The sequence below is a fragment of the Chiloscyllium plagiosum genome, chromosome 18, assembly GCF_004010195.1.
Source record: "Chiloscyllium plagiosum isolate BGI_BamShark_2017 chromosome 18, ASM401019v2, whole genome shotgun sequence".
Classification (NCBI taxonomy): Eukaryota; Metazoa; Chordata; class Chondrichthyes; order Orectolobiformes; family Hemiscylliidae; genus Chiloscyllium; species Chiloscyllium plagiosum.
In genome coordinates, this window is record NC_057727.1 from 68,023,675 (window position 1) to 68,050,177 (window position 26,503).

General features: G+C 44.7%; 1 protein-coding gene across 1 annotated transcript; it reads left to right on the plus strand.

Moving 5' to 3' along the window:
* The first annotated feature begins 460 nt into the window (after positions 1-460).
* On the plus strand, positions 461-21,167 carry zgc:172270 (uncharacterized protein LOC100136849 homolog). Its single transcript, XM_043708605.1, has 3 exons — positions 461-751; positions 11,383-11,570; positions 20,328-21,167. Exons 1-3 carry the CDS (start codon positions 608-610, stop codon positions 20,476-20,478), a joined length of 483 nt encoding a protein of 160 aa, XP_043564540.1. The 5' UTR covers positions 461-607; the 3' UTR covers positions 20,479-21,167.
* Positions 21,168-26,503: the final 5,336 nt, after the last annotated feature.

The window sequence follows — 26,503 nt, forward strand, 5'->3', positions numbered from 1 at the left end:
TCGCTTTAAAAACAGTACCCCTTTAAAAGCATTGCCCTTCAAACTTAGCACCCCTTTAAGTGCAGAACCCGGTTAAACTGAATGCCCCTTTAAAGGCAATAAATAGGGCAACAGCCAAAAAATAGAATCAGTGGTGGGGTGGGACTGAGAAACTATGGGAAAGTTATAAGCCTGGGTGTAATGTTACAGGAGTGTTTAACTGTTGGAATATTGCACCCTGTCACAATTTGCTCCGCGTTTCATTAGCATCTGAAGGAAGATGTCTATATTTAGTGAGAGAATTTGTTCACCTCTCAAAACAATTGGGATTTATTCAGCGCTGGACTGAAAGTGCAAAAGCTGGCTGCCATTGGTGCAGAGGCAATCAGGCATTCCTTTCCCTGGTATGTCAGAGGCAGAATATTCTTCACTACTTTTGGGAACAGCTGATGCCAGTGTCAGGCCGATCACATAGCGCAGGCTGTCTGAGTGAGCGATAGATTTACATGGGCTGGGTCTGCAGCATCTGCAACTTCAATCAGACCTCTGGCCACACCCGTGCCGCTGCCGCTGCGGCTCTGTAGCCCTCCTGCCTGACAGCCCCAGCTCTGCCTTCGGATGTGTAAGCATGCTCGCGGGTGAACACTTGAATGAGACCAAGGTCGACCTCGGTGAGGGGCAAGGGGAGCCAGATCAAAGTGTTCAGGTGTCCAAGGGGCAGCCCTCGTCGCTGGAAGACCGGGACCCCAGAGGCATCAATGCCCACTTAAAGGTAAAAAGCTCTTACCCGTATCGTAAGCAACGTTCAGGCAGAGCTGAAACGTTTCAATTAATAGAGTGCAGGACCCTTGCAGAAACCTGGAGCAGATGACTGTATGTTTACAAAATGAAACCCCTCTGCATGGCTTGTCAATGAAGGGTGCATTTTCTGAAACCCCACCTCCCGCCCCCAGTTGTGGTCTATTTTTAACAGAAGCAAATCGAGCACAGAGCTTCATCCAGCTAATCCATGGTCCTCCCTCTTGCCTGGGCACCATGTTTCATATTGAATATTTCCTACTTGCCTTGCAACTAAATAACAATTCACTGGACAATTGCCTTTTGCTCACTGGGGAGGGCAGAAGAGGTTTGGCAGGAGCTCCACCCATCATCAACAATTTGGTGCTGTCATTCAGTGACACAGTCCATATTGTGTGCAGGAAACAACCCATAAAGACCCACTCAGCGCAATCGTTTATGTATGCAGCCAGATACTGCACTTTAAAGCCCCGTGTGGAGTTATGGAGGAAGGGTTTTGGCAATTAGGTGCCAGTTTGTAGGACCGAGGTGAATGGGAATTAGCCAATCACTGTGCTGTGGCTCAGTGGGACCTGCCCGGGTAAGATCTGAGGTCCAAGTCTCGTTTTAGGTCTGAGCACAAAAGGCAAGGCCGACCTTGCACTGCAGGGCCAAGGGGAGACGTTGTCTTTCCGATGAGATGTGAACATGTTTTGGGACATGGGTACCACGTTGACAGGAGGAAGCTGAATCATTTTTGCAGCTAGGACCAGAGGGTGGTGAGCCTGTGGAATTCACTACCACAGGAAGTGGTTCTGGCCAAACATTTTGTGTTCTCATAGGAGAGGTCTTATTGCTAAAGGGATATGGAAAGTTGGCAGAATAAGTATATAGTGCTAAATGGTCATCCATAATCATATTGAATGCTGGAGCAGGCTTGAGGGGTTGAATGGCCTACTCCTACTCCTAACTTCTATGTTTTTATGTTTCTATGTTTTACAGAGATTTTTGAGTTTGTATTTCTAAAACTTGTGTCTATGAGATTCATGTTCTGAGGTATTTCACACAACGAGCATGATAAAGTTGCCCTTATTAACTCCAGGTTTATAAGTCTTTTATTTAATTAAAATCAGATAGGAAAATAAGATTAAAGCAACCCCACAATGAGGTGAAACTCAGGAATTGCCACCCTTTAAATCATTTATGCCATCAATTTCTATTTCCACCTTGAGAAACAGCCTCAAAAGCTCTCTAATAAATTTATCTGAGTCTTCCATCCCTATTCTTGTATAGGGCTCCTTCCTCTACTGTGAAGTTGCTCACTCCATGAAAGAGATTAAACAAAGTGCTAAGGTAGTGAGGCAGAGCAGTGTAGTGGGTATGTCACTATGAGGGTCATCGTGAGGACTGGTGTTATAATCCAGAGAGTTTTAGTTCAAACCTCATTGGAGGATTGTTCTCCACAAATAACCCCATATTCAATGATCTGATAGTCCAGCTCATCAGTGCAAAGGACAAGACTGAAATATTTGCATTCATTTGCAGCCAGGAGTGCTGGGCGGATGATCTGTTTCAGCCTCCTCCTGAGATCACAGAATCATAGTTGTCAGTCTTCAGTGAATTCGATTCACTCCCAGGGATATCAAGGAACGCCTGAAGGCCCCAGATATTGGAAAGACCATGGGGCCCCGACAACATTCATTGAGTCACAGATGCCTACAGTGTAGATGGAGGCCACTTGTCCCATCGTATCTGCACCAGCTCTTCAAATAAACATCACTACCTAGTGCCAATCTCCTGCTTTCTCCCGAGATCTTTGCATATTACTTTTGTTCAAATAATCATCCAACCCTCTTGAATGCCTCAATTTAATCTGCCTCCACCACACTTCTAGGCATTGTATTCCATATTTCAACTACTAACCAACTGACGTTTTTTCCCACATCACCCTTGCTTCATTTGCACACCATTTTAAAGCTATTCTCCCTTATTCTGTTTCTTTGAACAGGTGGGAAATATTTCTCCCTATGTACTCTGGGTGGCATGGTGGCTCAGTGGCTAGCACTGCTGCCTTACATTGCCAGAGACCTGGGTTTGATTCCAGCCTTACTGACTGTCTGTATGGAATTGGCATTTTCTCCCTGTGTCCGCCTCCTGGTGCTCTGGTTTCCTCCCACAGTCCAAAGATGTGGAGGTTGGGTGGATTGGCTATGGGAAATACAAGTTTATAGGTCTGAATACTATGTACTTTGGAGACATGTGTGACTCAATAGGCTGAATGGCCTGCTTCCGCACTGTAGTAATACTGTGGTATTCTGTCTAGTCCATTCATTATTTTGAAAATCTCAATCAGTACCCCTCCTAGCCTTCTGCTCTCCAAGGAGAATGGACCCAAGTTTATCAATTTGTCCTCAGAGCTGAAGTTTCTCATCCTTGGAATCATGCTTGCAAACTGCTCATATACTTTTTCCAATGTGTTTACATCCTTGTTACAATATGGTGCCCACAACTGTACACAAAACTCAAACTGAGGTCTTATCTGGCAATAGTACTCCAGAACTAACCACACCCCTGTTTAGCTATTCCAGGAACCCTAGCAAAACTGGAGTCAATAGGAATTGGGCGAAAACTCTACACTGGTTGGAGTTATAAGTCGCACAAAATAAAGTGGTTGGAGATCAAGCATCACAGACTCAGGCAATGGCCATCTCAACAAGAGCAAATCTAACTCGATGTTAAATAGCATTACGATCACTGAATCCCCCACTAACAACATCCGAGTAATGGGCAATAAATGCTGGTGCAGCCAGCAATGCCTACATCTAATGAGCATAATAAAAATATTCAGGAGTGGGATGGAATACTGTCCACTTGCCTGGATGCTCCAATAACACTCAAGAAGCTTGATGTCATCCAGGATAAAGCCTGCTGGATTGTCATCCTATCCATCACCTTCAACATTCAATCCCTTCACCAGCAAGGCACTGTGGTAGCGGTATGTACCATCTGCAACGTACACTACAGTAAGTCACCAACTGCAGATTCCAAATTTGCAACTTCCACCATGCAGAAGGACAGGGCAGCAGAAACATCAGAACACTACCATCTTAAAGAACCATTTCCAAGGCATTCACCATCCTGACTTGGAAGTATATCATTGTTCCTTAAGTGTCGCTGGGTCAAAATCCTGGAACTCCCTCGCTAATGGCACTGTGACCTGAAACTGAACTGGATTAGATATTGTAAGTAGTGTAGAGACAAGAGCAGGTCAGAGGCTGGAAATTCTGCAGCATGTAACTGACCTCCTGACTCCCCAAACCTCGTGCATCATTTACAAGAAACAAGTCTCATCGCTCCAAGCCACCCTCCATCCTGACTTGGAAACGTGTCACATCCCTTTACTGTTGCAGGGGGAGGGCTAAGCAGAGGTTTTTTTTTAAAGTTTCCAGAACAAGTAAAAGGACAAAGGATGAGAAAAGGCTCAGAAATCTAATTTCAGGCACAGCAGTTAAGGGGACACCTATGAGAAGGGTTGCAGTCAATGCAAGGTGTTGTACTTAAATGCACACAGTATATGAAACAAGGTTATAGTTCACATTGAAATTGATGTTGATGTTGGGGGTATCATAGCTGAAAGGGGATCAAGGCTGCGAAATAAATATCCAAGGGTATGCATTCTATGGAAAGGACAGACCGATGGACAGAGAGGGTGGACTTGTTAGTAAGAGATGAATTTAAATTGATTACAGGGAGTGATATAGAGTCAGAAAGTGTAGAATCTATGTGTGTCGACTTGAGGAACCGTGAAGCAATAAGAATGCTGCTGTACAGGCCCCCAGCAGTAGTAAGGATGTTGGGCAGAAACAAATCAAGATATAGATTAGGCATGTAAGAAAGGCACTATTATGGTAATCATGGGGATCTTCTATATGCAGGGGGACTGGAAAAACCAACTAGGAGAAAATGAGCACTGCAGATGCTGGAGATCAGAGTCAAGAGTTGAGGTGCTGGAAAAGCACCACAGGTCAGGCAGCATCAGAGGAGCAGGACAATCAACGTTTCGGGCATAAGCCCTTCATCAGGAAATACTACATCATTCATGATGAAGGGCTTATGCCTGAAAAATCAAATCTCCCGCTCCTTGGATGTTGCCTGACTTGCTGTGCTTTTCCAGCACTACACTCTCGACTTGGAAAATCTGGTTGGTAGTGGATCTCAAGAAAAGGAATTTATGGAATGTCTGCAAGATGGTTTCTTTGGAGCAGCTTGTGGTGGAGCCCACAAGGGAATAGGCAGTTCTGGATTTGGTGATGTGTAATGAGGCAGAGTTAATTGGGAGGTTAAGGTGAAGGAACCCCTAGGGGACAAGTGACCATAATATGACAGAACTCAACCTGCAGTTTCAGAGGGAGAAGCTAAAGATGTAATTGTATTACAATTGAGGAAAGGTAAGTACAAAGACATGAGGGAGAAGTTGGCCAGAGTTGATTGGAAGGGGACCCGAGCAGGGAAGGCGGTGAAGCAGCAATGGCAGGAGTTTTTTGGGGGTAATTTGGGAGGCACAACAGAAATTCCTCCCAAGGAAGAAGGAAACATATTAAGGAAGGTTGAGGCAACCGTGGCTGACAAGGGAAAGGAGGAGCAGCATATAAGCAAAAGATAAAGCATACAATGTGATGAAGATCAGTGGGAAGCCTTTAATAACCAGCCGACGATAGCTAACAAAGCAATAAGGGGGAAGAAGATGAAATATGAGGGTAAGCTAGCTAGTAATATAAAAAGAAGATTGCATGAATATTTTTAGATTTATAAAAGTTAAGAGAAAGGCAAGAGTGGACATTAGACTGTCAAAATATGATTTGATTTGATATAATTTGTTATTGTCACAAAGATCTAAGTACAGAGGAACCTCAAATATCAGATTATCTGGCAAGATCGTAAAGTGCCGATGGTAGGCTAAACAATGTTATCTGGCCTTCGATTATGCGGAATTCGACAACCGAACGGAATACACCCCGCCTGTCTCCTTCGGATAATTGAGGTACCTCTGTAGAGTGAAAAACTTTGTTTTGCATTCAGTATAGGCAGATCATAGGGTGATTGACCAGAGCGAGGAATACAAGGTCACGGTTGCAAAGGAGGTGCGCAAAAAGCAAGATCAACCTTAGATGAGGCTAGAGAAGTAGTAATAGGGAACAAAGAAATGGCAGAGGAACTGAATAGGTATTTTGCATCAGTCTTCATGATGGAAGATAACAGCAGCATACCAGAACTTCAAGACAGTCAGCGAGCAGAGGTGATCCAGTGGCCATCACTAAAGAGAAGATGCTGTGGAAGCTGAAAGGTCTAAAGGTGGATAAATCACCCAGACCAGATGGACTACACCCCAGACTTCCAAAGGGGATAGTTCAGGACATCATAGAGGCATCAGTGATGATCTTTCAGGAATCATTGGAGTTAAGGAGGGTCCCAGAGGACTAGAAAATGGGTAATATAACACCCCTGTTTAAAAAAAGGGCAGAAAGTAGAAGACAAGACGTTATAGATTGGTTAGCTTGACATCAGTTGGTAAGATTTTCGCACCCACTATTAAGGATGAGATTGCGGAATACTTGTAAGTGCATAGTAAAATAGTGCTGAGTCAACAAAGCTTTGTCAAGGGGAGGCCATGCCTGAATAATCTGTTAGAATTCTTCGAGGAGGTAATGAGCAAGTTAGACAAATGAGCAAGGAGCCAGTGGATGTGAGTTATTTGGATTTCCATAAGGCCTTTGATGTTGTGCCGCACAGGAGGCTGCTAAATAAGATAAGAACCCATGGTGCTAAGAGCAAGGTACTGGCATGGATAGAGGATTAGCTGACTGGCAGAAGGCAGAGAGCAGGGCTAAGGTTGGTCTTTTTCATGATGGCAGCCAGTGACTAGTGGAGTTATTCACATTATATAGTCACGATCTGGATGAAGGAACTGCGGGCATTGTTGCTAAGTTTGTGGATGAAACAAAGGAAGGTGGAGGACCAGGTAGTGTTGGGGAGGTGGGGAGGCTGCAGAAGGACTTAAACAGGTGAGGAGGCTTGACAAAGAAGTGACAGATGGAACACAGTGTGGGCAGGTGTGAGGTTATGTACGTTGGTAGGAAGAATGTAGGCTAGTTTCTAACTGGGGAAAGGCTTCAGAAATCTGAAGCATAAAGGGATTTGGTAGTCCTAGTTCAGGATTAGATTAGATTACTTACAGTGTGGAAACAGGCCCTTCGGCCCAACAAGTCCACACCGCCCCGCCGAAGTGCAACCCACCCATACCCCTACATTTACCCCTTACCTAACACCACGGGCAATTTAGCATGGCCAATTCACCTGACCTGCACATCTTTGGACTGTGGGAGGAAACCGGAGCACCCGGAGGAAACCCACGCAGAGAATGTGCAAACTCCACACAGTCAGTCGCCTGAGGCGGGAACTGAACCCGGGTCTCTGGCGCTGTGAGGCAGCAGTGCTAACCACTGTGCCACCGTGCCGCCCATTCTTTTACTGTTAGGAGGCTTGTACATAATTCCCAACAGAATCTTTTTTTACTTCACATTTCCTCAACTCTACCCTCTCCTCTAACATGCAGGTTCGGCAGTTGGGAAGGTAAAGTGGGCTAGAATCCAAGAGCAGAGATGTATTGCTGAGGCTATTTCAGGTTCTGGTCAGACTGTATTTGGATTATCTTTTGGCAGTTTTGGGCTCCGAATCTAAAGAAGGATGTACTGGCATTGGAGGGTAAAAACAATGACTGCAGATGCTGGAAACCAGATTCTAGATCAATGGTGCTGGAAGAGCACAGCAATTCAAGCAGCATCGAGGAGCTTCAGCAAAATCGACCCACTCCCACCCTCCCCTAGCTTATCTCTCCATGCTTCAGGCTCTCTGCCTTTATTCCTCGAAACATCGATTTTGCTGAAGCTCCTCGATGCTGCCTGAATTGCTGTGCTCTTCCAGCACCATTGATCTAGAATCTGGCATTGGAGGGTGTCCAGAGTAAGTTTACAAGAATGATCCTGGGGATGAGGGGCTTGTTATATGAGGAGCAGTTAAGGACTCTAGGTGTATACTCAATGGAGTTTCGAAGAACGAGGGGGAATCTGATAAAACCTATAGAATACTGAGAGCTCTGGATAGAGTAGATATGGAAAAGATGTTTCCACTGGTAGGAGAGACTAAGGCCTGAGGGCACAGTCTCAGAGTTTAGAGCTGAGTTTAGGAGGAATTTCTTCAGTCAGAGAGTGGTTAATCTGTGGAATTCATTGACACAGAGGGCTGTGAAGGCCAAGTCATTGAGTGTATTTAAGACAGAGATAGATAGGTTCTTGATTGGTAAGGGGATCAAGGGTTATGAGGAGAGGCAGGTGAATGAGATTGAGAAACACATTAGGCATGATTGAGTGGTAGAGTAGACTCAATGAGTTCAATGGCCAAATTTTGGTCTTACGGTTTATGGTCATAAATCCCTCCATAATAGCATTATGGATCCACTTGTACTAAATAGACTGTAGTGTTCAGGAAAACAGCTCACACCACCTTCTCAAGTGTAACTACTGATGGGTAGTAAGTGCTGGCCCAGCCAGCAATGCCTTCATCTCATGGTTATATAAAAATAAATCAGGAGTGTGATATCAAACTCCCCACTTGCCTGGATGGATGCAGATCTGATAACACTCAAGAAGCTTGATGCCATCCACGTCAAACCAGGTCACTTGATTGGCACCACGTCCACCACCTTCAATATTCCCTCCCTTAACCACTAAGGCATTGTGGTAGCAGTGTGTACCATCTACAAGAAACACTACACCACAGTAACTCACCAAAGCTCCTCCAACACTTCCTTCCAAACGTGCAATCTTTACTATGCAGAATGATAAGGGCAGCTGATACATGGGAACACCTCAACTTCCCCTCCCAGCCACCCGCCATCTTGATGTGTGGAAATATATCACCATTCCCTCACTGCCGCTGGGTCAAAATCCTGGATCTTACTTCCTAATGGAATTGTGGGTGTCCTTCCACCTTAAGTACTGCAGCAGTTTAAGAAGGCAGCTCACCACTATATTCTCAAGATCATTTAGGGATGTGCAATTAGTGCTGGCCTAGCTAGTGACTGCCATATTCCACGAATGAATAAAAAATATATACTTAACCCTTCTCACTCCTACTGCACCTTACAAAAAGTGAACAGAAATGCTTTCTGCTTGGGAGATAGAAAATACCATCAAAGCAGTGACACATGCTAAAACACTGTGGGGTTTTGTCCATCATATGGGATTATAACAGCATTTTGCCCATTCCCTCTAAGCAGAATATTTAGTCTTTCCACTCAGAGCATACAGAAAGTCGAAGACTTGAGGTGGAAGTTGGTTTTGGTGATACTACAGGATGGATATATAGCAGGCTCACGTGACATTTCTCTGCATGCTATTTTAATACAGCAGCAAAGCATGTATTTTAAACGGGGTAATGCTTCCCTTGAAAATAGCAGACCCTGGAAGGCCATCTGAGCACATTAGCAGCGAATGATAATTTATGGATTGGTCGTGATACATTCCCGTGGGTGAATGGAAGCTCACCATGTAATCAGTGCTATAGCTCTGGAAGGACAGTTCATGCTGTAGCCTCTTGCATGGGATTCCATGACATTACACATGGCACAAGAATAACGTTTTTGGCTCAATCAGTCCAAGATAGTGTTTATATTGCACTCCTCTCCTCTTACCTTTTCTCACTTTTATCTGCCTTCATAAACCTTGATTCCCCTCTCTCTTAATTGTTTGCCAAGCTGCCCCTTAAGTGTATCTGTACTATTCTCTTCAACTACTCCCAGTGTTAGTGATTTCCACATTCTTTTCACTTTTCAAGTTCATTTTGAATTTCTGATTGGATTTTCTGGTGACTGGCCTGTATTTATGGCCTTTCAGTTGTGACCTGGAAGTCTTGGGACATGGTGATACCTCTTAGCCAGAAACTTTGGGTTCAAGACCCCTTTAGAACTTGATGATATATTTTGAATGTGGCCAACAATTTGACTGTCAGCCTACACATCTTTCTGATATGCTGACAGCAAACAGTAAGGGCAGCAGACTATCCTGGTCAGCCGTATTTGGTGTGCAGTGATATTCCTTGAAGATGTAAGCAAGTACACTATCTAGCTAAAACACTATAAGAGGGAAGGAGATGAAAGAAGTTATGGTCTCCCCCACAGAAAGGTATGGTCATTGTCAGAATTTTCAGAATCTTAAAGACCTCCCTAATCCCATCACTCCTTTCCTGATAAACATACTCACACGTTCTGGTGCCATCCTTATTAATCATCGCTCCACCCTTCCAATGCCTCCACACCCTTTTCTTAACAACACAACAGCTTACGTTCATGTAACACATTTACTGACTTAAAAAGGTTCCAATCTCACAAAGGATTAAGGTAAAATACTTGCTCACTAAAGAAGGTGATATTCAAAGTGGTGGCTGAATCTTTAGTCATGAGTTGCAGGGGTTAAGATGATGAGGCTAAAGGGTTAATGGAGGGAATATGAGAGTGTTAGATTTTGATAAATAGCCAATGCTTGGGCAAACGAACGGGCAATACACAAACGAGCCGTGACCAGAGGGAACAGAGAGGCTGAAAGGGGTGTCGGCATGGAATAAGTTAGTAGATAAGGAAATCTTCAGATGGATTGAAACCCAAGAATTGAAATGTTATTTTGAAGTATTGGGAAATTGGAAGCTAATACAGATCAGAGAATGTGGGAGGGATCAGTGGAATAAGATTTGGTGCAAAGCGATGATCCGAAGAGTTTTGGATAAATTGTGGTTCCATGAGGGTGAAGGATGCAATACAGTCAAGGATGAATATTAGTTGTTGAAAATAGAGATATAAAAGATGTGCATGAAGATTACAATGTTAACTGGAAGGGTGTAAGTAAACAATATTAATGAGATGGATATAGGCAGTGTTGGTGTTAGGGAGCACATGGGGTCAGGAAAAAGACTGCAGAGATTAGCCCTCTACCTGCGTTAGCCCTATACCCGGGGGGGGGGGGGGAGGAGGGCGGGAGGGTTTAGAAGAATGAGAGGCAATCTTATTGTAATAGATCCTGTGACTACTTAACAGGGTTGGATTCTGAGAGGTTGTTTCTCCTGGAGGAAGAACAACAACTAGGGGACACATTTAACCACAGGGAATCTCCCATTTAAGACTGAGATGAGGAGAAATGTTGTTCTCTCAGAGGGTCATTGGTCTGTGGATCCCAGTGAGTTTGCTCACTGAATTTCTTCAAGGCTGAACGAAATAGATTTTTGAGAGGCAAGGGAGTTCAGGGTTTTGGCATGCAGGCAGGAAAGTGGAGGTGAGACCACAACCAGATCAATCAGGATTTTATTGAATAAAGGAGTAGATTGAAGGACTAAATGGTGTATTCCTACTCTGAGGCCCTATGTTCCTAAGCTCTGGTCAAGATAATATCATGAGAGTACGGACAGCTGAAATGTGGGAGAAGATTTGAATCAGTGACAAGTGCCTGAATGGAAGGTATATTTCTACCTTGCTATAGGTAGATCCTCAATGAACCCTGCTTTATTTTTGTTTCTTTACAGGTAAACTTTGAAGATGTGATTGCAGAGCCTGATTCGGTGCATAGTTTTGACAAAGTCTGGATTTGGAGTGATGCATTGTTTGAAGTATCTAAGTTATGGTGCTATCGAATCATCTCACTTATATTTGCTGTGCCAGTGTCTTTAATCTCTGGACTCATTTTCGCTCTTTTAAGCTGCCTGCATATCTGGTGAGTATAAATCAAAATTGAATGTTGTCAGTGTGACATTTTACATTTTCCCATTCAACAGCTGTTTCAAGTTGCAAATATTGAGCACAGATTCAACTCTGCAAATTTACTTATGGGCACCTTCCATTTCCTTCCCCTCCTCTTCTGAAGGTGTTGACCTCTGACGGAGAATGAAGTAGGCAGTGAGTTAACAGTATGAATTCTCCTGAGGATGTAGTACAGAGTGGGTCCTTTGCAATTCTGAGAGAGTGTGGCCCTCAGCTGAGGCAGGGCTGACTGTAGAGAGGTTAGGTACCGGCGCATTGCTGCAAGCGTGGAGCGGAGGATCTTGAAGGAGAACTGTTGCTGGTGTTTTTGAATCTGTAGTCTGTACTGTTTGTCCTGTTCGGGTCCGAACTCTGCTGGTTTAAAGGTGGTCCGGAGTCCGTGTGGGATGAGTTGGTTACGGAGGCAGGCACTGAGGAAGCAAATGTGGCTGTGGTAGCGAGTTTGTTTCACGACATGGTTGAAGGGCTTCAGGGCAGAGGAAATGACCTGGGAGTTGCAGTGGGAGAGGGACTCCCTGAGATTCTTGTAGAGAGAGGAGGAAAACTTCTTCAAGGCAGGCATCCTTGCAAGAGGATTCGCAGTAGGGTTAAAATCAACGAGGTAAAAACAATGACTGCAGATGCTGGAAACCAGATTCTGGATCAGTGGTGCTGGAAGAGCACAGCAATTCAGGCAGCATCCGAGGACAGGCAAAATCGACGTTTCGGGCAAAAGCCAAGCTGTGCTCTTCCAGCACCACTGATCCAAATTCTTTTATTCCTGACATTCCGATGGAAAACTTTAGGGTTAACCCTGATCCTATCTGCCAACAACTTCTCATGTCTCCTCCTGGCTCTTCTGAGCTCTCTTTTTAGGTCTTTCCTGATTTCCTTGTGACCCTCAAGCGCCCTGACTGAGTTTTCACATTTTGGCCCAACATAAGCCTTCTTCTTCTTCTTGACCAAGGATTCCACTTCCTTCGTAAACCACAGCTCACGCGTTCTATATCTTCCTCTCTGCCTGACAGTTGCATACTTATCTAGGACACGCAGGAGCTTTTCCTTGAATAAGCTCCACATTTTTAATGTGCTTATCCCCAGCAGTTTCCTTCCCCATTCTATGCTTCCTAAATCTTTCCTAATTGCATCGTATTTTCCCTTCCCCCAGCTGTAACACTTGCTCGGTGGAGTCCACCCATCGCATTCCATCACTAAAGTAAACCTGACAGAATTGTGATCACTGTCTCCAAAGTGCTCACCTACTTCGAAATCTAACACCTGGCCAGGCTCGTTACCCAGTATTAAATCAAAAGTGGCTTTGCCCCTTGTAGGCCTGTCTACATATTGTGTCAGGGCGGAGGCGGAGGGATTGGGAATACGGGATGGCATTTTTGCAAGAGGTAGGGTGGGAAGAGGTGTCATCCAGGTAGCTGTGGGAGTCGGTGGGTTTGTAGAAAATGTCAGTGTCAAGTCGGTCGTCACTGATGGAGATGGAGAGGTCCAGGAGGGGGAGGGAGGTGTCAGAGATGGTCCAGTTAAATTTAAGGTCAGGGTGGAATGTGTTGGTGAAGTTGATGAATTGCTCAACCTCCTCACGGGAGCACAAGGTGGTGCCAATGCAGTCATCAATGCAGCGAAGGAAGAGGTGGGGAGTGGTGCCGGTGTAATTACGGAAGATTGACTGTTCTACATAGCCAACAAAGAGACAGGCATAGCTGGGGCCCATACGTGTGCCCATGGCTACTCGTTTGGTCTGGAGGAACTCTTATGGGGGGAATGGCTACCTGACAGTTGGCCGAACTGGTCCTCACCCTTAACAATTTCTCCTTCGAATCCTCCCTCTTCCTCCAGAGTTTTGGCACTGAGCATCACAGTAATGATCTGCATTAACATAGCACCCTTGACACATTTCACTGCCCCATCCTCTCCTTTTCATAAAATCTTTCTCTTCATTTAATACATATTTTGATATATGATTGACCATTCCGTCACCATACTCTCAGATAGTGCAATCTGCATCCTAACAACTTCCTGCATGAGAAAGAGTTTCCTGATGGTGTTGTTAGTTCTTCTGTGGATTATTTTAAACTGGTGTCCTCTGGGCACAAACTCACCGCCAGTTTCTCTTTATCTACTCTGTCTAGAGTCATTATAATCTATCAAAGGTGCTCGATTCTGTTAGATCAACAATTGAACATCATTACCCCCACATCTCTTGATAGGGCTAGTGAATGGTGGTGGCTCCACCTCTGGACCAGGAGGCATTAATTTAAGTCTTCCAGAGGTGTGTCATAATATATCTGAACAGATTAAAAATATGTAAAACCGGATCATGTGGCCAAAGTGCCATCCTCACTTTGTATGTGAGCTGCGATGTCTACATCCCTTCATGGGGCTGTTGCAGCACAGTTGGAATGTTCCTCCCTCTGAGCCAAGAGGCCCAGGTTCAAATCCCACTTGCTCCAGAAGTGTATCATAACAGCCTGATTAGCAAGCATCTTCTCCTTGATACTTGAACTAAATTTTAAAAATCTCTCTTGACTTAGCATTTACTGCTCTGTAGGGGTGAGAGTTCCAAATCTCTATTACCTTCTGACTGAAAAAGTACTTCATCATTTCTCTCCCGAATTCATCCATTTCTCCAAACCATGTCTGTTCACCTTTAATTCTTTACCTCTTAGGAAATTGGTCTATTTAAAATGAAGTATCCCATAGCATTATTGAATGTCAGGTCCGTCCCTATAATTTAATTGATCTTGATGAGGTTGGTCATGGTCACTGTAATCAGGGAAGGGGGAACAGCAAAATCAGACAGGGTTCCCAGTCATGGGCAGGGAATCTCCCTGGATAGTCTTGCTGTTGTACATGAAAGTACAAAGGACGGTATTTACAGACAATGAGGAGAGAAATAGAGAGAATTCCATTTCCAAACAGTCAAGATCACTGCAATCTCATGTCACCAAAATAGTTGGTTATAGGTGAAAAATAATTTCAACTATTTAGCTAGTAGGAGATGAACTACTAACTACTCCTACAGGATCAGCACTTATAAGGTCATAGTTGTTGATTGCTTCTTTGCTTTTTGTTTAAGAGTCACATTGTAAGGACAATGGGTAAGATAATCTAAAGTTGCTGTAGTCCCAGAGGACCATAGGTCTGCCCTCTCATTAAAGTGGGATGCCTAGTGATGGTTTAACCTGAGGATCACTAAGCCTCAGGTGAATTGAGAAATGCAACCTTCATGGTAACCTCATATCCAGCTTTAAATTGACAAGTGGCAAGTATTATTCACACCACACAAGTGTCAAGTAATGACCATCTCCAATAAGGGAAAATCTGGATCCTTAATATTCAAGGGTATTACTATCACTGAATTCCGTTCTATCAACATCCTGGAGTTACCACTGACCAAAAACTGAATTGGTTTAGCCATTTAAATACTGTGGCTACAAGAGCAGGGACTAACAATCTTGCACCTCCTATCTCCCCAAAGCCTGTCCACCATCTGCAAGGCACAGATTAGAAATGTGATAGAATATTCCCCATTTGCTAAATGAGTGCAGCTTCAATAAGCATTACACCATCCAGGATAAAGCAGCTTGCTTGATTGGTACCCTGTCCACAAACATTCATTCCCTCTGCAGTGTACCATCTACACGACGCACTCAGAAATTCATGACAAAATTCCCCAGAAATTAACCTAAGGTAGCACCTTCCAAATCCATGACCACTTCCATCTAGAAGGACAAAGGCAGCAGATACTTGGGAACACCACCATCTGTAAGTTCCCCTCCAAGCCACCCCCCCATCTTGACTTGAAAATATGTTGCAGTTCTTTCGCTGTCATTGGGTCAAAATCGTCAAATTCCCTCCTTAACAGAATTGTGGGTGTAGCTGCAGTTCGAGAAGGGAAATCGCCATCACTTTCCTTCACCCTCACCACCACCACCACCACAGACAATGGATGCTAGCCTGACCAATGATTCTCACATCCAATGAATGGATATTATAAAAAAATGATATGGTTGTTGAAAAGATGTTTCCTCTTGTGAGTGAGTTCAAAACTAAGAGACATAAACATAAGTTAGACATTAATAAATCCATTATGAAGGTCAGGTGTATCCTCTTTATCATAGGCTGGATTTAATAAGCTTCTTCACTGACATGAAATGCCATCCATTAGGTGGCCTTGCTTCACTTAACCATTCAAAGTGTGTGAAATTTTATGGGATGGGTCAGGCATCAGGAGGCCCCACCTACATTGGGGCCTATTGAGGTCCTTAGCTGGACAATTGATGGCAGCCTAAGGGCCTCATCACACCACTGCCCAGAATTCTACCCCTGCCAGGGGATGCCATATGATATGGGAAGCTTTAGCTAAGCAGGCTGGTGTCAGGCAAAGTGTTAACCTCTCAGTCCCCTCCCCTGTTGTTGTTTCCCTTGAGCAATCATTCCCCGGCCTCTTAAAACTTTCAATCCCCTTTCCCCACTCATGCTCCTGACCTCTTGAAGAGCTGTCTGATTCTGGATTTAACTGGCTTCCTCAGTGCTGAAGACTGCCTGTAGTTCCAGCAGTGGCCACTGAAGCTGGATGGTGCTACAACCACCGTGGAGTTGCCGGCCATCTAATTGGCTGGCATAAGGGCTCCATAAGGGCTTACTCATGAGATAGCAGAAGTCTTGCCTCAAGGCAATTCACACTGCTCCCCACACTGCATTTCTACACAGCACCATAGGGAAGTTCTGAATGACATGGGGGTCACTTGGAAATGGGAACTGTACTAGCCTGTATAATGTAACCCAATGGTCAGCTAAGGGAGTGGCTGGGGTGGAAGCATGGCACTATCAAAAGGAAGCCAGACATATTCATTAGGGAGAAGTGATGGAAAAGTACACTGAAGGATTGGATGAGGTATTATAGCAAATTGATGTGAAGGATAAACGTCAGCGCAGACTAACTGGGCAAAATGATCAGTTCCTGTTGTTGTAAATTTTTCATCATATGCATAATCGGTACAGGATCACACATAAGGGCTTAGAGTTCTGCATATTTTAGATTAGAGTGGTGCTGGAAAAGCACAGCAGTTCAGGCAGCATCCGAGGAGCAGGAAAATCGATGTTTTGGGCAAAAGCCCTTCATCAGGAATAGAGACAGAGTGCCTGCAGGGCGTAGAGTTAAATGAGAGGAGGGTGGGGGTGGGGAGAATGTAGCATAGCGTACAATAGGTGAGTGGGGGTGGGGATGGAGGTGATAGGTCAGGGAGGAGGGTGGAGTGGATAGGTGGGAAGGAAGGTAGGCAGGTAGGACAAGTCATGGGGACAGTGTTGAGCTGGAAATTTGGAGCTGGGGTGAGGTGGAGGAAGGGGAAATGAGGAAACTGGTTCCAGATGCTCAAAGGCCTTCATTCAAATGGCACTGTCAGTTCAAAATGTGATTACTCTGTGTGATTCATCTTAATTCATCCACTTCATGTCCACTGCCCCACCCCCAGCAATGACCACTCTAAGTCCCATCTTCCATATGAACTCCCCTACCCTTTTGTCCATGGCCACTCCCTCCACCTGGCCATCTCGTGTAGGCTGTCTACTTCTACTGTGTCAATTGGATATGGTAATCTTGATGCAATTCACTGTCACTCACATCCCCCATCCCACCATGCTCAACCATGATTCCTTCTCATGTCCCTTCCTGGAAAAATGTCTGCCCTAGGTCACTTGGAACAGATGGACCAAATAAGTGACTGTTCTATATTTCTGCCCTCTGGTAAACAACCTGTAAAGTGCAGATAATTTCTGTCTTCTGTCCACCACTACAAACTGCTTTCCTGTCTCATCCCCTAATAACTAGTGTGTGATATTCACCTTTCGTTTTTGTCATTAAAATTGAGGCCATCCAATCAGTTACCTCAGCCGCTTCCGTTCTTTCCCTTTCTGACTAAACCAAGCCTCCTTTTAATTTCTCTGAGCCCAGCCTGATCTTGCACCCTTCTCTCAATCCGCTCTTATCTGCCCTCTGGGATCCCCTGAGTTCACCTTGTTCATGTGACTCATCTTCAGCTCTCTCAATCCTATCCACTAAATAGTTGACCAGTCAATTGCCCTCCCTTGCCTCTCATGGGTACTACCTCCCATCCAGTGATGTACTTCCTCCTTCAATTCCAATGTCATCCCACCTCCCCTCAAGAACCCCATCCTTAACCTTTCTCTGTCTCTGAAAATTTACTGCCCCGTGTTCAATCGTCTTTCCCTCCTCAAAGTCTCTGAAATGTGCTATTTTCTTCCAGATAATGCCTGTTTCCTGGATCTCCCTGTTTGAATCCCTCCCACTTAGATTTCACAGGAGTGTTATCGAACAGAATTAGATACCATGACACATAAGGGAACATAAGGGAGGTGGGACACAGGGCTACACACCATGGTTTTGAGATTGAAAGCCATTTTTAGAACCTGCATGTGTCAAAATGCTTCAATGCTGTCACTCAAAATGGCACTGTCAATTCACGATATCATCATTTTTTGGGATTTCAATGTACATTTCAACTCACTCTGCCTCCTCTCCTTAGTGTTCACTGCCCTCTGATCCTACTCTAGTGGTCAAAGGGATGGATTTTGAGGCGGTGCTTGAGATAATGGAGTGAAAGAGTACCTTGGCACAATGATTAAAATTGGAGATTCTAAAGAGGTGAGAATGGGAGGAGAGCACAGGGCAGATGACTGGAGGAAATTCCTGAGTTAGGGAGGGGCTAAGGACATAGAGAGGTTTGGAAGCAGAGGTGAGCACATTGTGTGATTGAGACCTTGATAAGCTATTCTTTCTCAAACTTCTGGGTCTATTTATAGCCCTCTTGTAGCAGGAAACATAACAGCCAATTTGTGCACATCCCATAAACAGCATTGTGATAATGTCCCGATAAGTGGATTAGTAATGTTGATTAAGAGATAAATCTTACTCAGTATTGTCATCGTATTTGACCCTGAGATTAGCTTCTGACTCGATATCACCTCTATCTCCAAAATCAGGGACTGTTCTTACCTCAGGTTATTTGCTGCTGAAACCCTCATCCATGTTTTTGCTCCCTTTAAACTTTACTATTTTACTCTGATAGTCCCCTAGCTTCCACCCTCCAGACACTTGAGCTCATCCAAAACTCTGCATCCCAACAATTATCAAATTCTGTTTCTCCCTCACCTCTGTGGTCACTGACATTCAGTGTTCAGCAATGCCTCAAATATCAAACTCACATCCTTATCTTCAAACCCCTCTATCGCATAAACCTCCCTATCTGTATAACTTCCTTCAGCTGTACAACCACCTGAGATCTCCAGCCTGGTCCTGCACTAATCCCCGAATTGAATCACTCCACTATTAGCAGCCATGCCTCAGTTGCCCAGAAATTCTGGAATTCCCTCCTTAAAAAAAACTTTGCTGCTTGACACCTCTCTCTCTCTTCCTGTTTCACTTACATTTGTTCACCTGTCTCAGTGATGTGGCATGATATCAAATCTTCTTTGATAATTCTACTGTGAAGTATCTTGAAGGGTAACGCACTACATAAGAGATATATAACCGAGAAAGGTTAAAAATCACACAACATCAGGTTAGAGTCCAACAGGTTTATTTGGAAGCACAAGCTTTCGGAGCGCTGCTCCTTTGTCAGGTGAATGAAGGAGCAGCGCTTCGCAAGTGAGTGCTTCCAAATAAACCTGTTGGACTATAACCTGGTGTTGTGTGATTTTTAACTTTGTCCACCCCATCCAACACCGGCTCCTCCACATTATAACTGAAAACTCCTTCAGTTTTGTTTTGTTTTATTCATTTTGTGGGATGCTGGCCGGCCAGCATTGATTGCCCGTCCCCAGTTGACTTTGAGAAGGTGGTGGTGAGCTGCTTCTTGAACCTCTGCAGTCCATCTGCTGTGGGTTGACCCACAATGCCACCAGGGAGGGAATTCCAGGACTTTGACCCAGCGACAGTGAAGGAACGCCAATATATTTCCGAGTCAGAACGGTGAGTGGCTTGGAGGGGAATATGAAGGTGGTGATGTTCCCATATTGCTGGTGCCCTTGTCCTTCTAGATGGAAGTTGGTTTAGAAGGTGCTGTCTGAGGATCTTTGGTGAATTTCTGCAGTGCATCTTGTAGATAGTACATACTACTGCTACTGAGTGTCGGTGGTGGAAGGAGTGGATTTTTGAGGATGTAGTACCAATCAAGTGGGCTGCTTTGTCCTGGAATGTGTCAAGCATCTTGAGTGTTGTTGGGGTTGCACTCATCCAGGCAAGTGGGGAATATTCTGGCACATTCCTAACTTGTGCCTTGTAGATGTTGGACAGTTTTTGGAGAGTCAGAGTCCTCGCCACAGTATTCCTAGCCTTTAACCTGCTGTTGTAGCCATTGCATTTATGTGGTGAGTCCTGATGAGTTTCTGATCAATGATAACTCCCAGGATGTTGATAGTGGGGATTCAGTGATGGTAACACCATTGAATGTCAAGGGGCAATGGTTAGATTGTCTCTTATTGGCGATGGTCATAGCCTGGCATTTGTGTGCCACGCATGGTACTTCTGAGGAAGGGTCCCAAAACACGAACTCTGATTTCTCTCCACAGATACTGCCAGACCTGCTGAGCTTTTTCAGCAATTTCTATCCTTATTACTGCAAATTGTTGCTATAATGAACACAAGTTGTTAATATTCTGATGATAATATTGGCATTTTGTCACTACTTTCCAGGTGTGTCATGCCCTGTATCAAGAACTTCATGATGAACATGCCTTCCATTCAGACCATCTGGGGGAGTATTGTGGACCTGATCATTTCCCCTTGCTGTGAGAGTATGGGGAGATGTTTCAGTGGCATCAACCTACACATTTCCCGCGATTAAAATTCCACCTCATTGCGAGTAGCTGGATCCAATTGATTTGACAATCTGGATACTACATCAGCATTCTGACCACAGTGCCATCGCTGTACAGGAACTCGTACAGAGCTGTAAATTCAAAGCCGTGACTTGTTTCGAACAGGTGCACAATACGCAAACTGGGTCAGCCATTTTAAAGTGCTCGGTTTCCATGGCAGCTTTGAAATTCTTTTGTATTAACTGCTGCAAACGTTATTGCAGGCAAAGCTGGAATAAATATTAAGGAATGCGTCCAGCTGTATCATAAGTCATTGTATGTTCTGAAATAAACTCAAAAGTGCGCTTGTTAAGTTGTGATTTTTATTTTGAGTGGAAATCTGCAGCAGCTCTCAACCCTGTTCCTTTAATGCTTGCTGTTGTTTTGGATTAAGTAACTATCTATAACTTTTTAATGTCCTTAAAGCTTCTCAGGGAGTAACCTCAAACCCATTGGCTGCTTTAAATACTGTAACAGTATCCCAGTTGTCGGGCGCCTGGCTGTTTATGGAAGCATCTAGCGACATTTTTAAGTGATCCCTTTCAACTCTGTACTACTCTGCTGGTAAAGGTAGCCATTTTCATCCAACTGAGCCAGGAATGGTGGAATGGGCATCCATCCACGCTGTATGAATCTTTAGTTCAATTGTTTTTAATAAATAGTGGTTCTTGCTTTTTACCCTGAACCATGTTTGTTTTCCTTCGAAGCTTTTAATTGTTCACTTATAAGATCACCTACAGTCATACAGCACAGAAACAGACACTTTGGTCCAAACCATGGATACAAACCATTTTCCCAAACTAAACTAGTTTCATCTGCCTGCACGTGGCCCATACCCATTCAAACCGTTTCTGTTCAAGTACTTATCCAAAAGTCTTTTAAATGTTGCAATTGTACAACGCATCCATCATTTCCTCTGGAAGTTCATTCCACACACAAATCACTCCCTGTATAAGAAAGTTGCCCCTCATGTCTTCTTTAAATCTCTTTCCTTTCTCCTAAAAATATCTTGCTAGTCTTGAAATCCCCCACCCTAGGGAAAAGGCATGTGCCATTCACCTTATCTATGCCCCTTGTGACTTTATAAACCTCTATGACATCACCCCTCAACCTCCTATGCTCCAGTGAAAAACCAGCCTACCCAGCCTCTCCCCATAACTCAAACCCTCCATTCCCAGCGACAACCTGGTGAATCTCTTCTGAACCACCTCTAGCTTAATAATATCCTTCCCATAATATGGTGACCAGAATCGACACAGTCCTCCAGAAGAGGCCTCACCAACATCCTGTACAACCTCAACTTGACATCCCAACTCCTATACTCAAGGATCTAAGCAATTAAAGCACTTGTGTCTTGTAGATGGTGGGCAAGCTTTGGGAGTCAGGAGGTGAGTTACTTAAGAGTCATAGAGATGTACAGCACGGAAACAGACTCTTTGGTCCAACTTGTCCATGCTGACCAGATATCCCAACCTAATCTAGTCCTACTTGCCAGTATTTGACCCATATCCCTCTAAACCCTTCCTATTCATATACCCATCCAGATGCCTTTTAAATGCACAGTAGAAATTCACCCAAGATCCATAGACAGTACCTTTTAAACCCATGATCACTTCTATCTAGAAGGACAAGGCCAGAAGATACATGGGAGCATCAGCACCAGCCGGTTCCCCTCCAAGCCATTCATCATCCTGATTTGGAAATATATTGGCGTTCCTTCTCTATAGCTGGGACAAAATCCTGGAATTCTCTCCCTAATTGCATTGTGGGTCTACCTATAACATATGGATTGTAGCGTTTCAAGAAGGCAGCTCACCACTACCTTATCAAGAGCAACTTGTGGGCGGCACGGTGGCACAGTGGTTAGCACTGCTGCCTCGCAGCGCCAGAGACCCGGGTTCAATTCCCGCCTCAGGCGACTGACTGTGTGGAGTTTGCACGTTCTCTCCGTGTCTGCGTGGGTTTCCTCCGGGTGCTCCGGTTTCCTCCCACAATCCAAAGATGTGCAGGTGAATTGGCCATGCTAAATTGCCCGTAGTCTTAGGTATGGGGTAAATGTAGGGGTATGGGTGGGTTGCGCTTCGGCTGGTCGGTGTGGACTTGTTGGGCCGAAGGGCCTGTTTCCACACTGTAATGTAATCTAATCTAATCTAATCTAAACTAGGAATGGTCAATAAATGACCCAAATCTCATGAGTGAACAAGAAAAAAAATCTGCAGATCGTGAAATTGAAAGAGGCGTTGATGGTTGTCAAGCTTGCATTGAGATTCAGTGAACAGTGTAGATGATTGACAACAGAGAGATTTGACAACAGAGAGAATGGAGGGGAGTACTAAAATGACAGGGAAGTCAAAGCTGTGGCTACACCTGGCAGCTGAATTAAGGTTTTCTACAGAATGGTCGCACAGTCTGTATCCAATCTCCACCAATGTGGAGGAATGCATATGGTGAGCAGCAAATGCAATAGAGTAAACATAAATTTAATGTATCATTTGCTGCTGTGCAAAGGTTGTGATAACCTGAATCCAACAACTTGCAGCAAGTTACCTACTGCAGAATATATGGCAATTCAGCCTTGTTCACCTACTTGTGAGAATGCAGAAAAATATTACCTTAAAAATGCAGATTAAACTATTTATTCAGGTTTGTTTACAGATAAATTTACAGAGAAACCTCGATTATCCGAACGAGATGGGTGGGCACTATTTCGTTTGGATAATTGATTATTCAGTAAATTGATTATTCGGATAATTGATTATTCAGTTAATTGATTTCCTTGGGGCTCGGAGATTTCTGTGAGGTCTGCTCCCCGTTCAGGAGACTAGGCAAAAGCACACTGTGCGCGAGACCCCTCCCTCCCATCGCCCCCTGCCTGCCCACAACCCCGCTCACCCCTCCACCCCCACCCACCGTCCGACCCCCGTCAGCCCTCCGTCCGCTCCCCACAACCCCCACACCCTCTGAGGCAGACGGACTGTACACCAACAGTAAGATCGCTGCTGCCTTTGTGGGATAAATCTCCAAATCGCATGCGTACACACACACACACACACACACACCTTTTTGACTGTTTCTACCTCTGCCCTCTACAGGACAATGTTAGAGAGGGTATCTGGGGAAGTGTGGCGTTTCGGGTTCACCCCTGCGTAGAACTCCAGGGAAAGTGGGGGTGGGGGGGAGGGCGGAGAGAGAGAGAGGGTGGGAGGCAGTCATTTAGAGACGGTGCCTGGACTGTCCAGGACTGTTCCCGGCAATATTTCAGTGAGCGAGTTCATTTATAACCACTGTACCTGTAAACAAAAGACCCAATCAGGGTTAAAACAGCTCTTTGACGCAATGTTTCTATGGGGGCCTTGAGATACCCTTCGGATAATCCGATATTCGGATAACTGACATTCGGATAATCAAGGCTCCCCTATATAAACAAAAGCAGAGATTTGTTAAGATAAAATTTGACTCAACATTAAGCGAGTGAATTAGCAATACTCCAGAGTGTTAAAATGCTCTTTTATCAGAAAAGTACTTCTTGCAGACTATTGGCACACAACAGCTCTTTTGGATGAACAGTTTTCTGTTCATATTTTGTCCTTCATGCTTCAGATGAGATTTTGTACCTGGACTCTGTGTTAGCTGCACTTATATCAGAATTCCACATGAGCAGGTACCCTCAACAATACATAATCCACAGGCCACTTTTGACAAAAAAAAATCATTTCTTTTGAGCAAATCAGTAGCAGAAAGGCATTTGGCAGAGATTCTTCTTGAATGCTCTTGTACCGATAGGGAAGGTGAACTCTACAGAATTTCACAGCCCTAAATATTCCTGTGCTTTTTACTTATGGAAAGTAATGAAAACTAACTCCATATATGCTCTCTCCCTTCTCTAATTAATTTTTTTAATGTTAAGCTTTGAGGTATTTTTCATTAACCTGTTTAGAGAGGTTGTAGTGCACCTCTGGTGCAGGAGGGACTTGAACTCAGACCTCCTAGCCCTGAGGGTAGGGACACTACCACAGTGCTAAAAGAGCCCTAAAGAAATTTCCTGCCTGGTTTCGAACAAGAGCCCATTCATTTGTAAAAGTGAATGGGATAACCACTTCACTGATAGAAATTGTGAGCTAAGCTTTGAGGTTTAACGTGTACATTCTTGTCTGTGAACCACACAACTCACTTTATCAAGGAGAGAGAGAGAGAGAGAGAGAGAGAGAGAGAGGCAGAAGGAGAGGGAGAGGGTGTGTGTGTGTGAGAGAGAGAGAAAGAGGCAGAGTGTGTGTGTGTGTGAGAGAGAGAGAGAGAAATTCTTTACTGTCCTCTACTAATGCTGACTCCAGCAAAGTCTTTTCAAGAAAAGCTACACAGGCACTCACCCTAGAAAATTGGACTCCTTCCAGTATAGCTGAGTGCTTGTGTTCATGGAGTGACTAACAGCTTTGTGCTGGCAGCAGGAGACAGCCATGAAATCAAGGAATGGGCCAAGACCAGTGAAGGAATGCCAATCCTGTCCATCCTGAGCTCTCTGGAGGAGCAACTGGATGGACAGTATGGAAGTTGCTCCACCATAGAGCTCGAGACAGGATTGCTGACCCAGAGCAAGTCAGCGCAAAGCTCACCGGAGTGTCTGGACCACCACCAGAGACACAGAACACCACACTAGGGGGCAACTGGAAGGTCACAATGGGAAGCCATCAGACAATCTGATCTCTCATGAAGGGTCAGGCCATCCAACTCTATAGAGAAACAGGGATTCTCAGAGGGAGCAATGTCGCAATATTCCCTCACACCACCCACAAGAAACTCTCACAGATTTATGGAATATCTCACAGATTTATGTAGAAGGAAGCCTTTGGCCCCCTGTGCCCTCTGTGGTTAATGTTGGTCTTTAGGTTTGGGTCCACAACTTGGTAAGAACACCACAGACTTGCCCAAGTAGCTGCCCTTGACTTTGAGGGAGAGGGCACTGATGTTTACGGGAGGATAGGGGTGGTGGTGGGGGGAGCGGACAGTGGGAGGCTAGGCCCATGCTGAGGCCCACGCTAATTATGTTCCTTTGGAGTTGGCTTCAACAAAGTGTGTGCTACAGCCGTGGTGAGAGCCAAGGGGAATATCAAGAGGGTCTCCAAATTGACAAGCAGCCATATGCAGAAAGTGGAACAGTTCCCCCAGGTCTTGAGTGCCGCCGTGTCTCAGATAAATCAACTGTGTCGAGAAATTGCTGACCTTTGTGCATAGGATGACCCAATGGACACTCAGTGGAGATAGGAGATGTACGGCAGAATCTTGACCACGCAGCAGTGGCAAGCCAAGAGGGGGACAAAGCATCTGGTGTCTCTGCCAGGAACCCATCCTTCTCAGGTCAACAGGGCTGACCTGTATGCAGTTGACCTGTGAGGGAGGAAGAGTGGTAGCTTTCCCATTCATAGTCCAAAGATGAGCAGATAAGGTGGATTGGCCATGCTAAATTACCCATAGTGTCTCAGACTAGGTGGGTTAGCCATGGGGAATGCAAGGTTACAGGAATTGGGTAAGGGGTTGAGTGTGGGTGGGATGCCGTTTGGATGCTAGGTGTGAACATGATGGGCCAAGTGGCCAGCTTCCACACTACATTGGATTGAAAATTGGTTGGCTGATAGGAAACAAAGGGTAGTGATAAACGGCTCCATTTCGGAATGGCAGGCAGTGACCAGTGGGGTACCGCAGGGATCTGTGCTGGGACCCCAGCTTTTTACAATATATGTTAATGATATAGAAGATGGTATCAGCAATAACATTAGCAAATTTGCTGATGATACAAAGCTGGGTGGCAGGGTGAAATACGATGAGGATGTTAGGAGATTACAGGATGACCTGGACAAGTTAGGTGAGTGGGCAGATGCATGGCAGATGCAGTTTAATGTGGATAAATGTATGGTTATCCACTTTGGTGGCAAGAAATGGAAGGCAGATTACTACCTCAATGGAATAAATTTAGGTAAAGGGGCAGTACAGAGAGATCTGGGTGTTCTTGTACACCAG

Excerpts from the sequence above, each read along its gene's own strand:
- zgc:172270 (XM_043708605.1), top strand. The coding sequence starts at position 608 with ATGCTCGCGGGTGAACACTTGAATGAGACCAAGGTCGACCTCGGTGAG. Across the intron at positions 752-11,382 it reads GCATCAATGCCCACTTAAAG|GTAAACTTTGAAGATGTGAT; the intron begins GTAAAAAGCTCT and ends GTTTCTTTACAG. Across the intron at positions 11,571-20,327 it reads TTAAGCTGCCTGCATATCTG|GTGTGTCATGCCCTGTATCA; the intron begins GTGAGTATAAAT and ends ACTACTTTCCAG.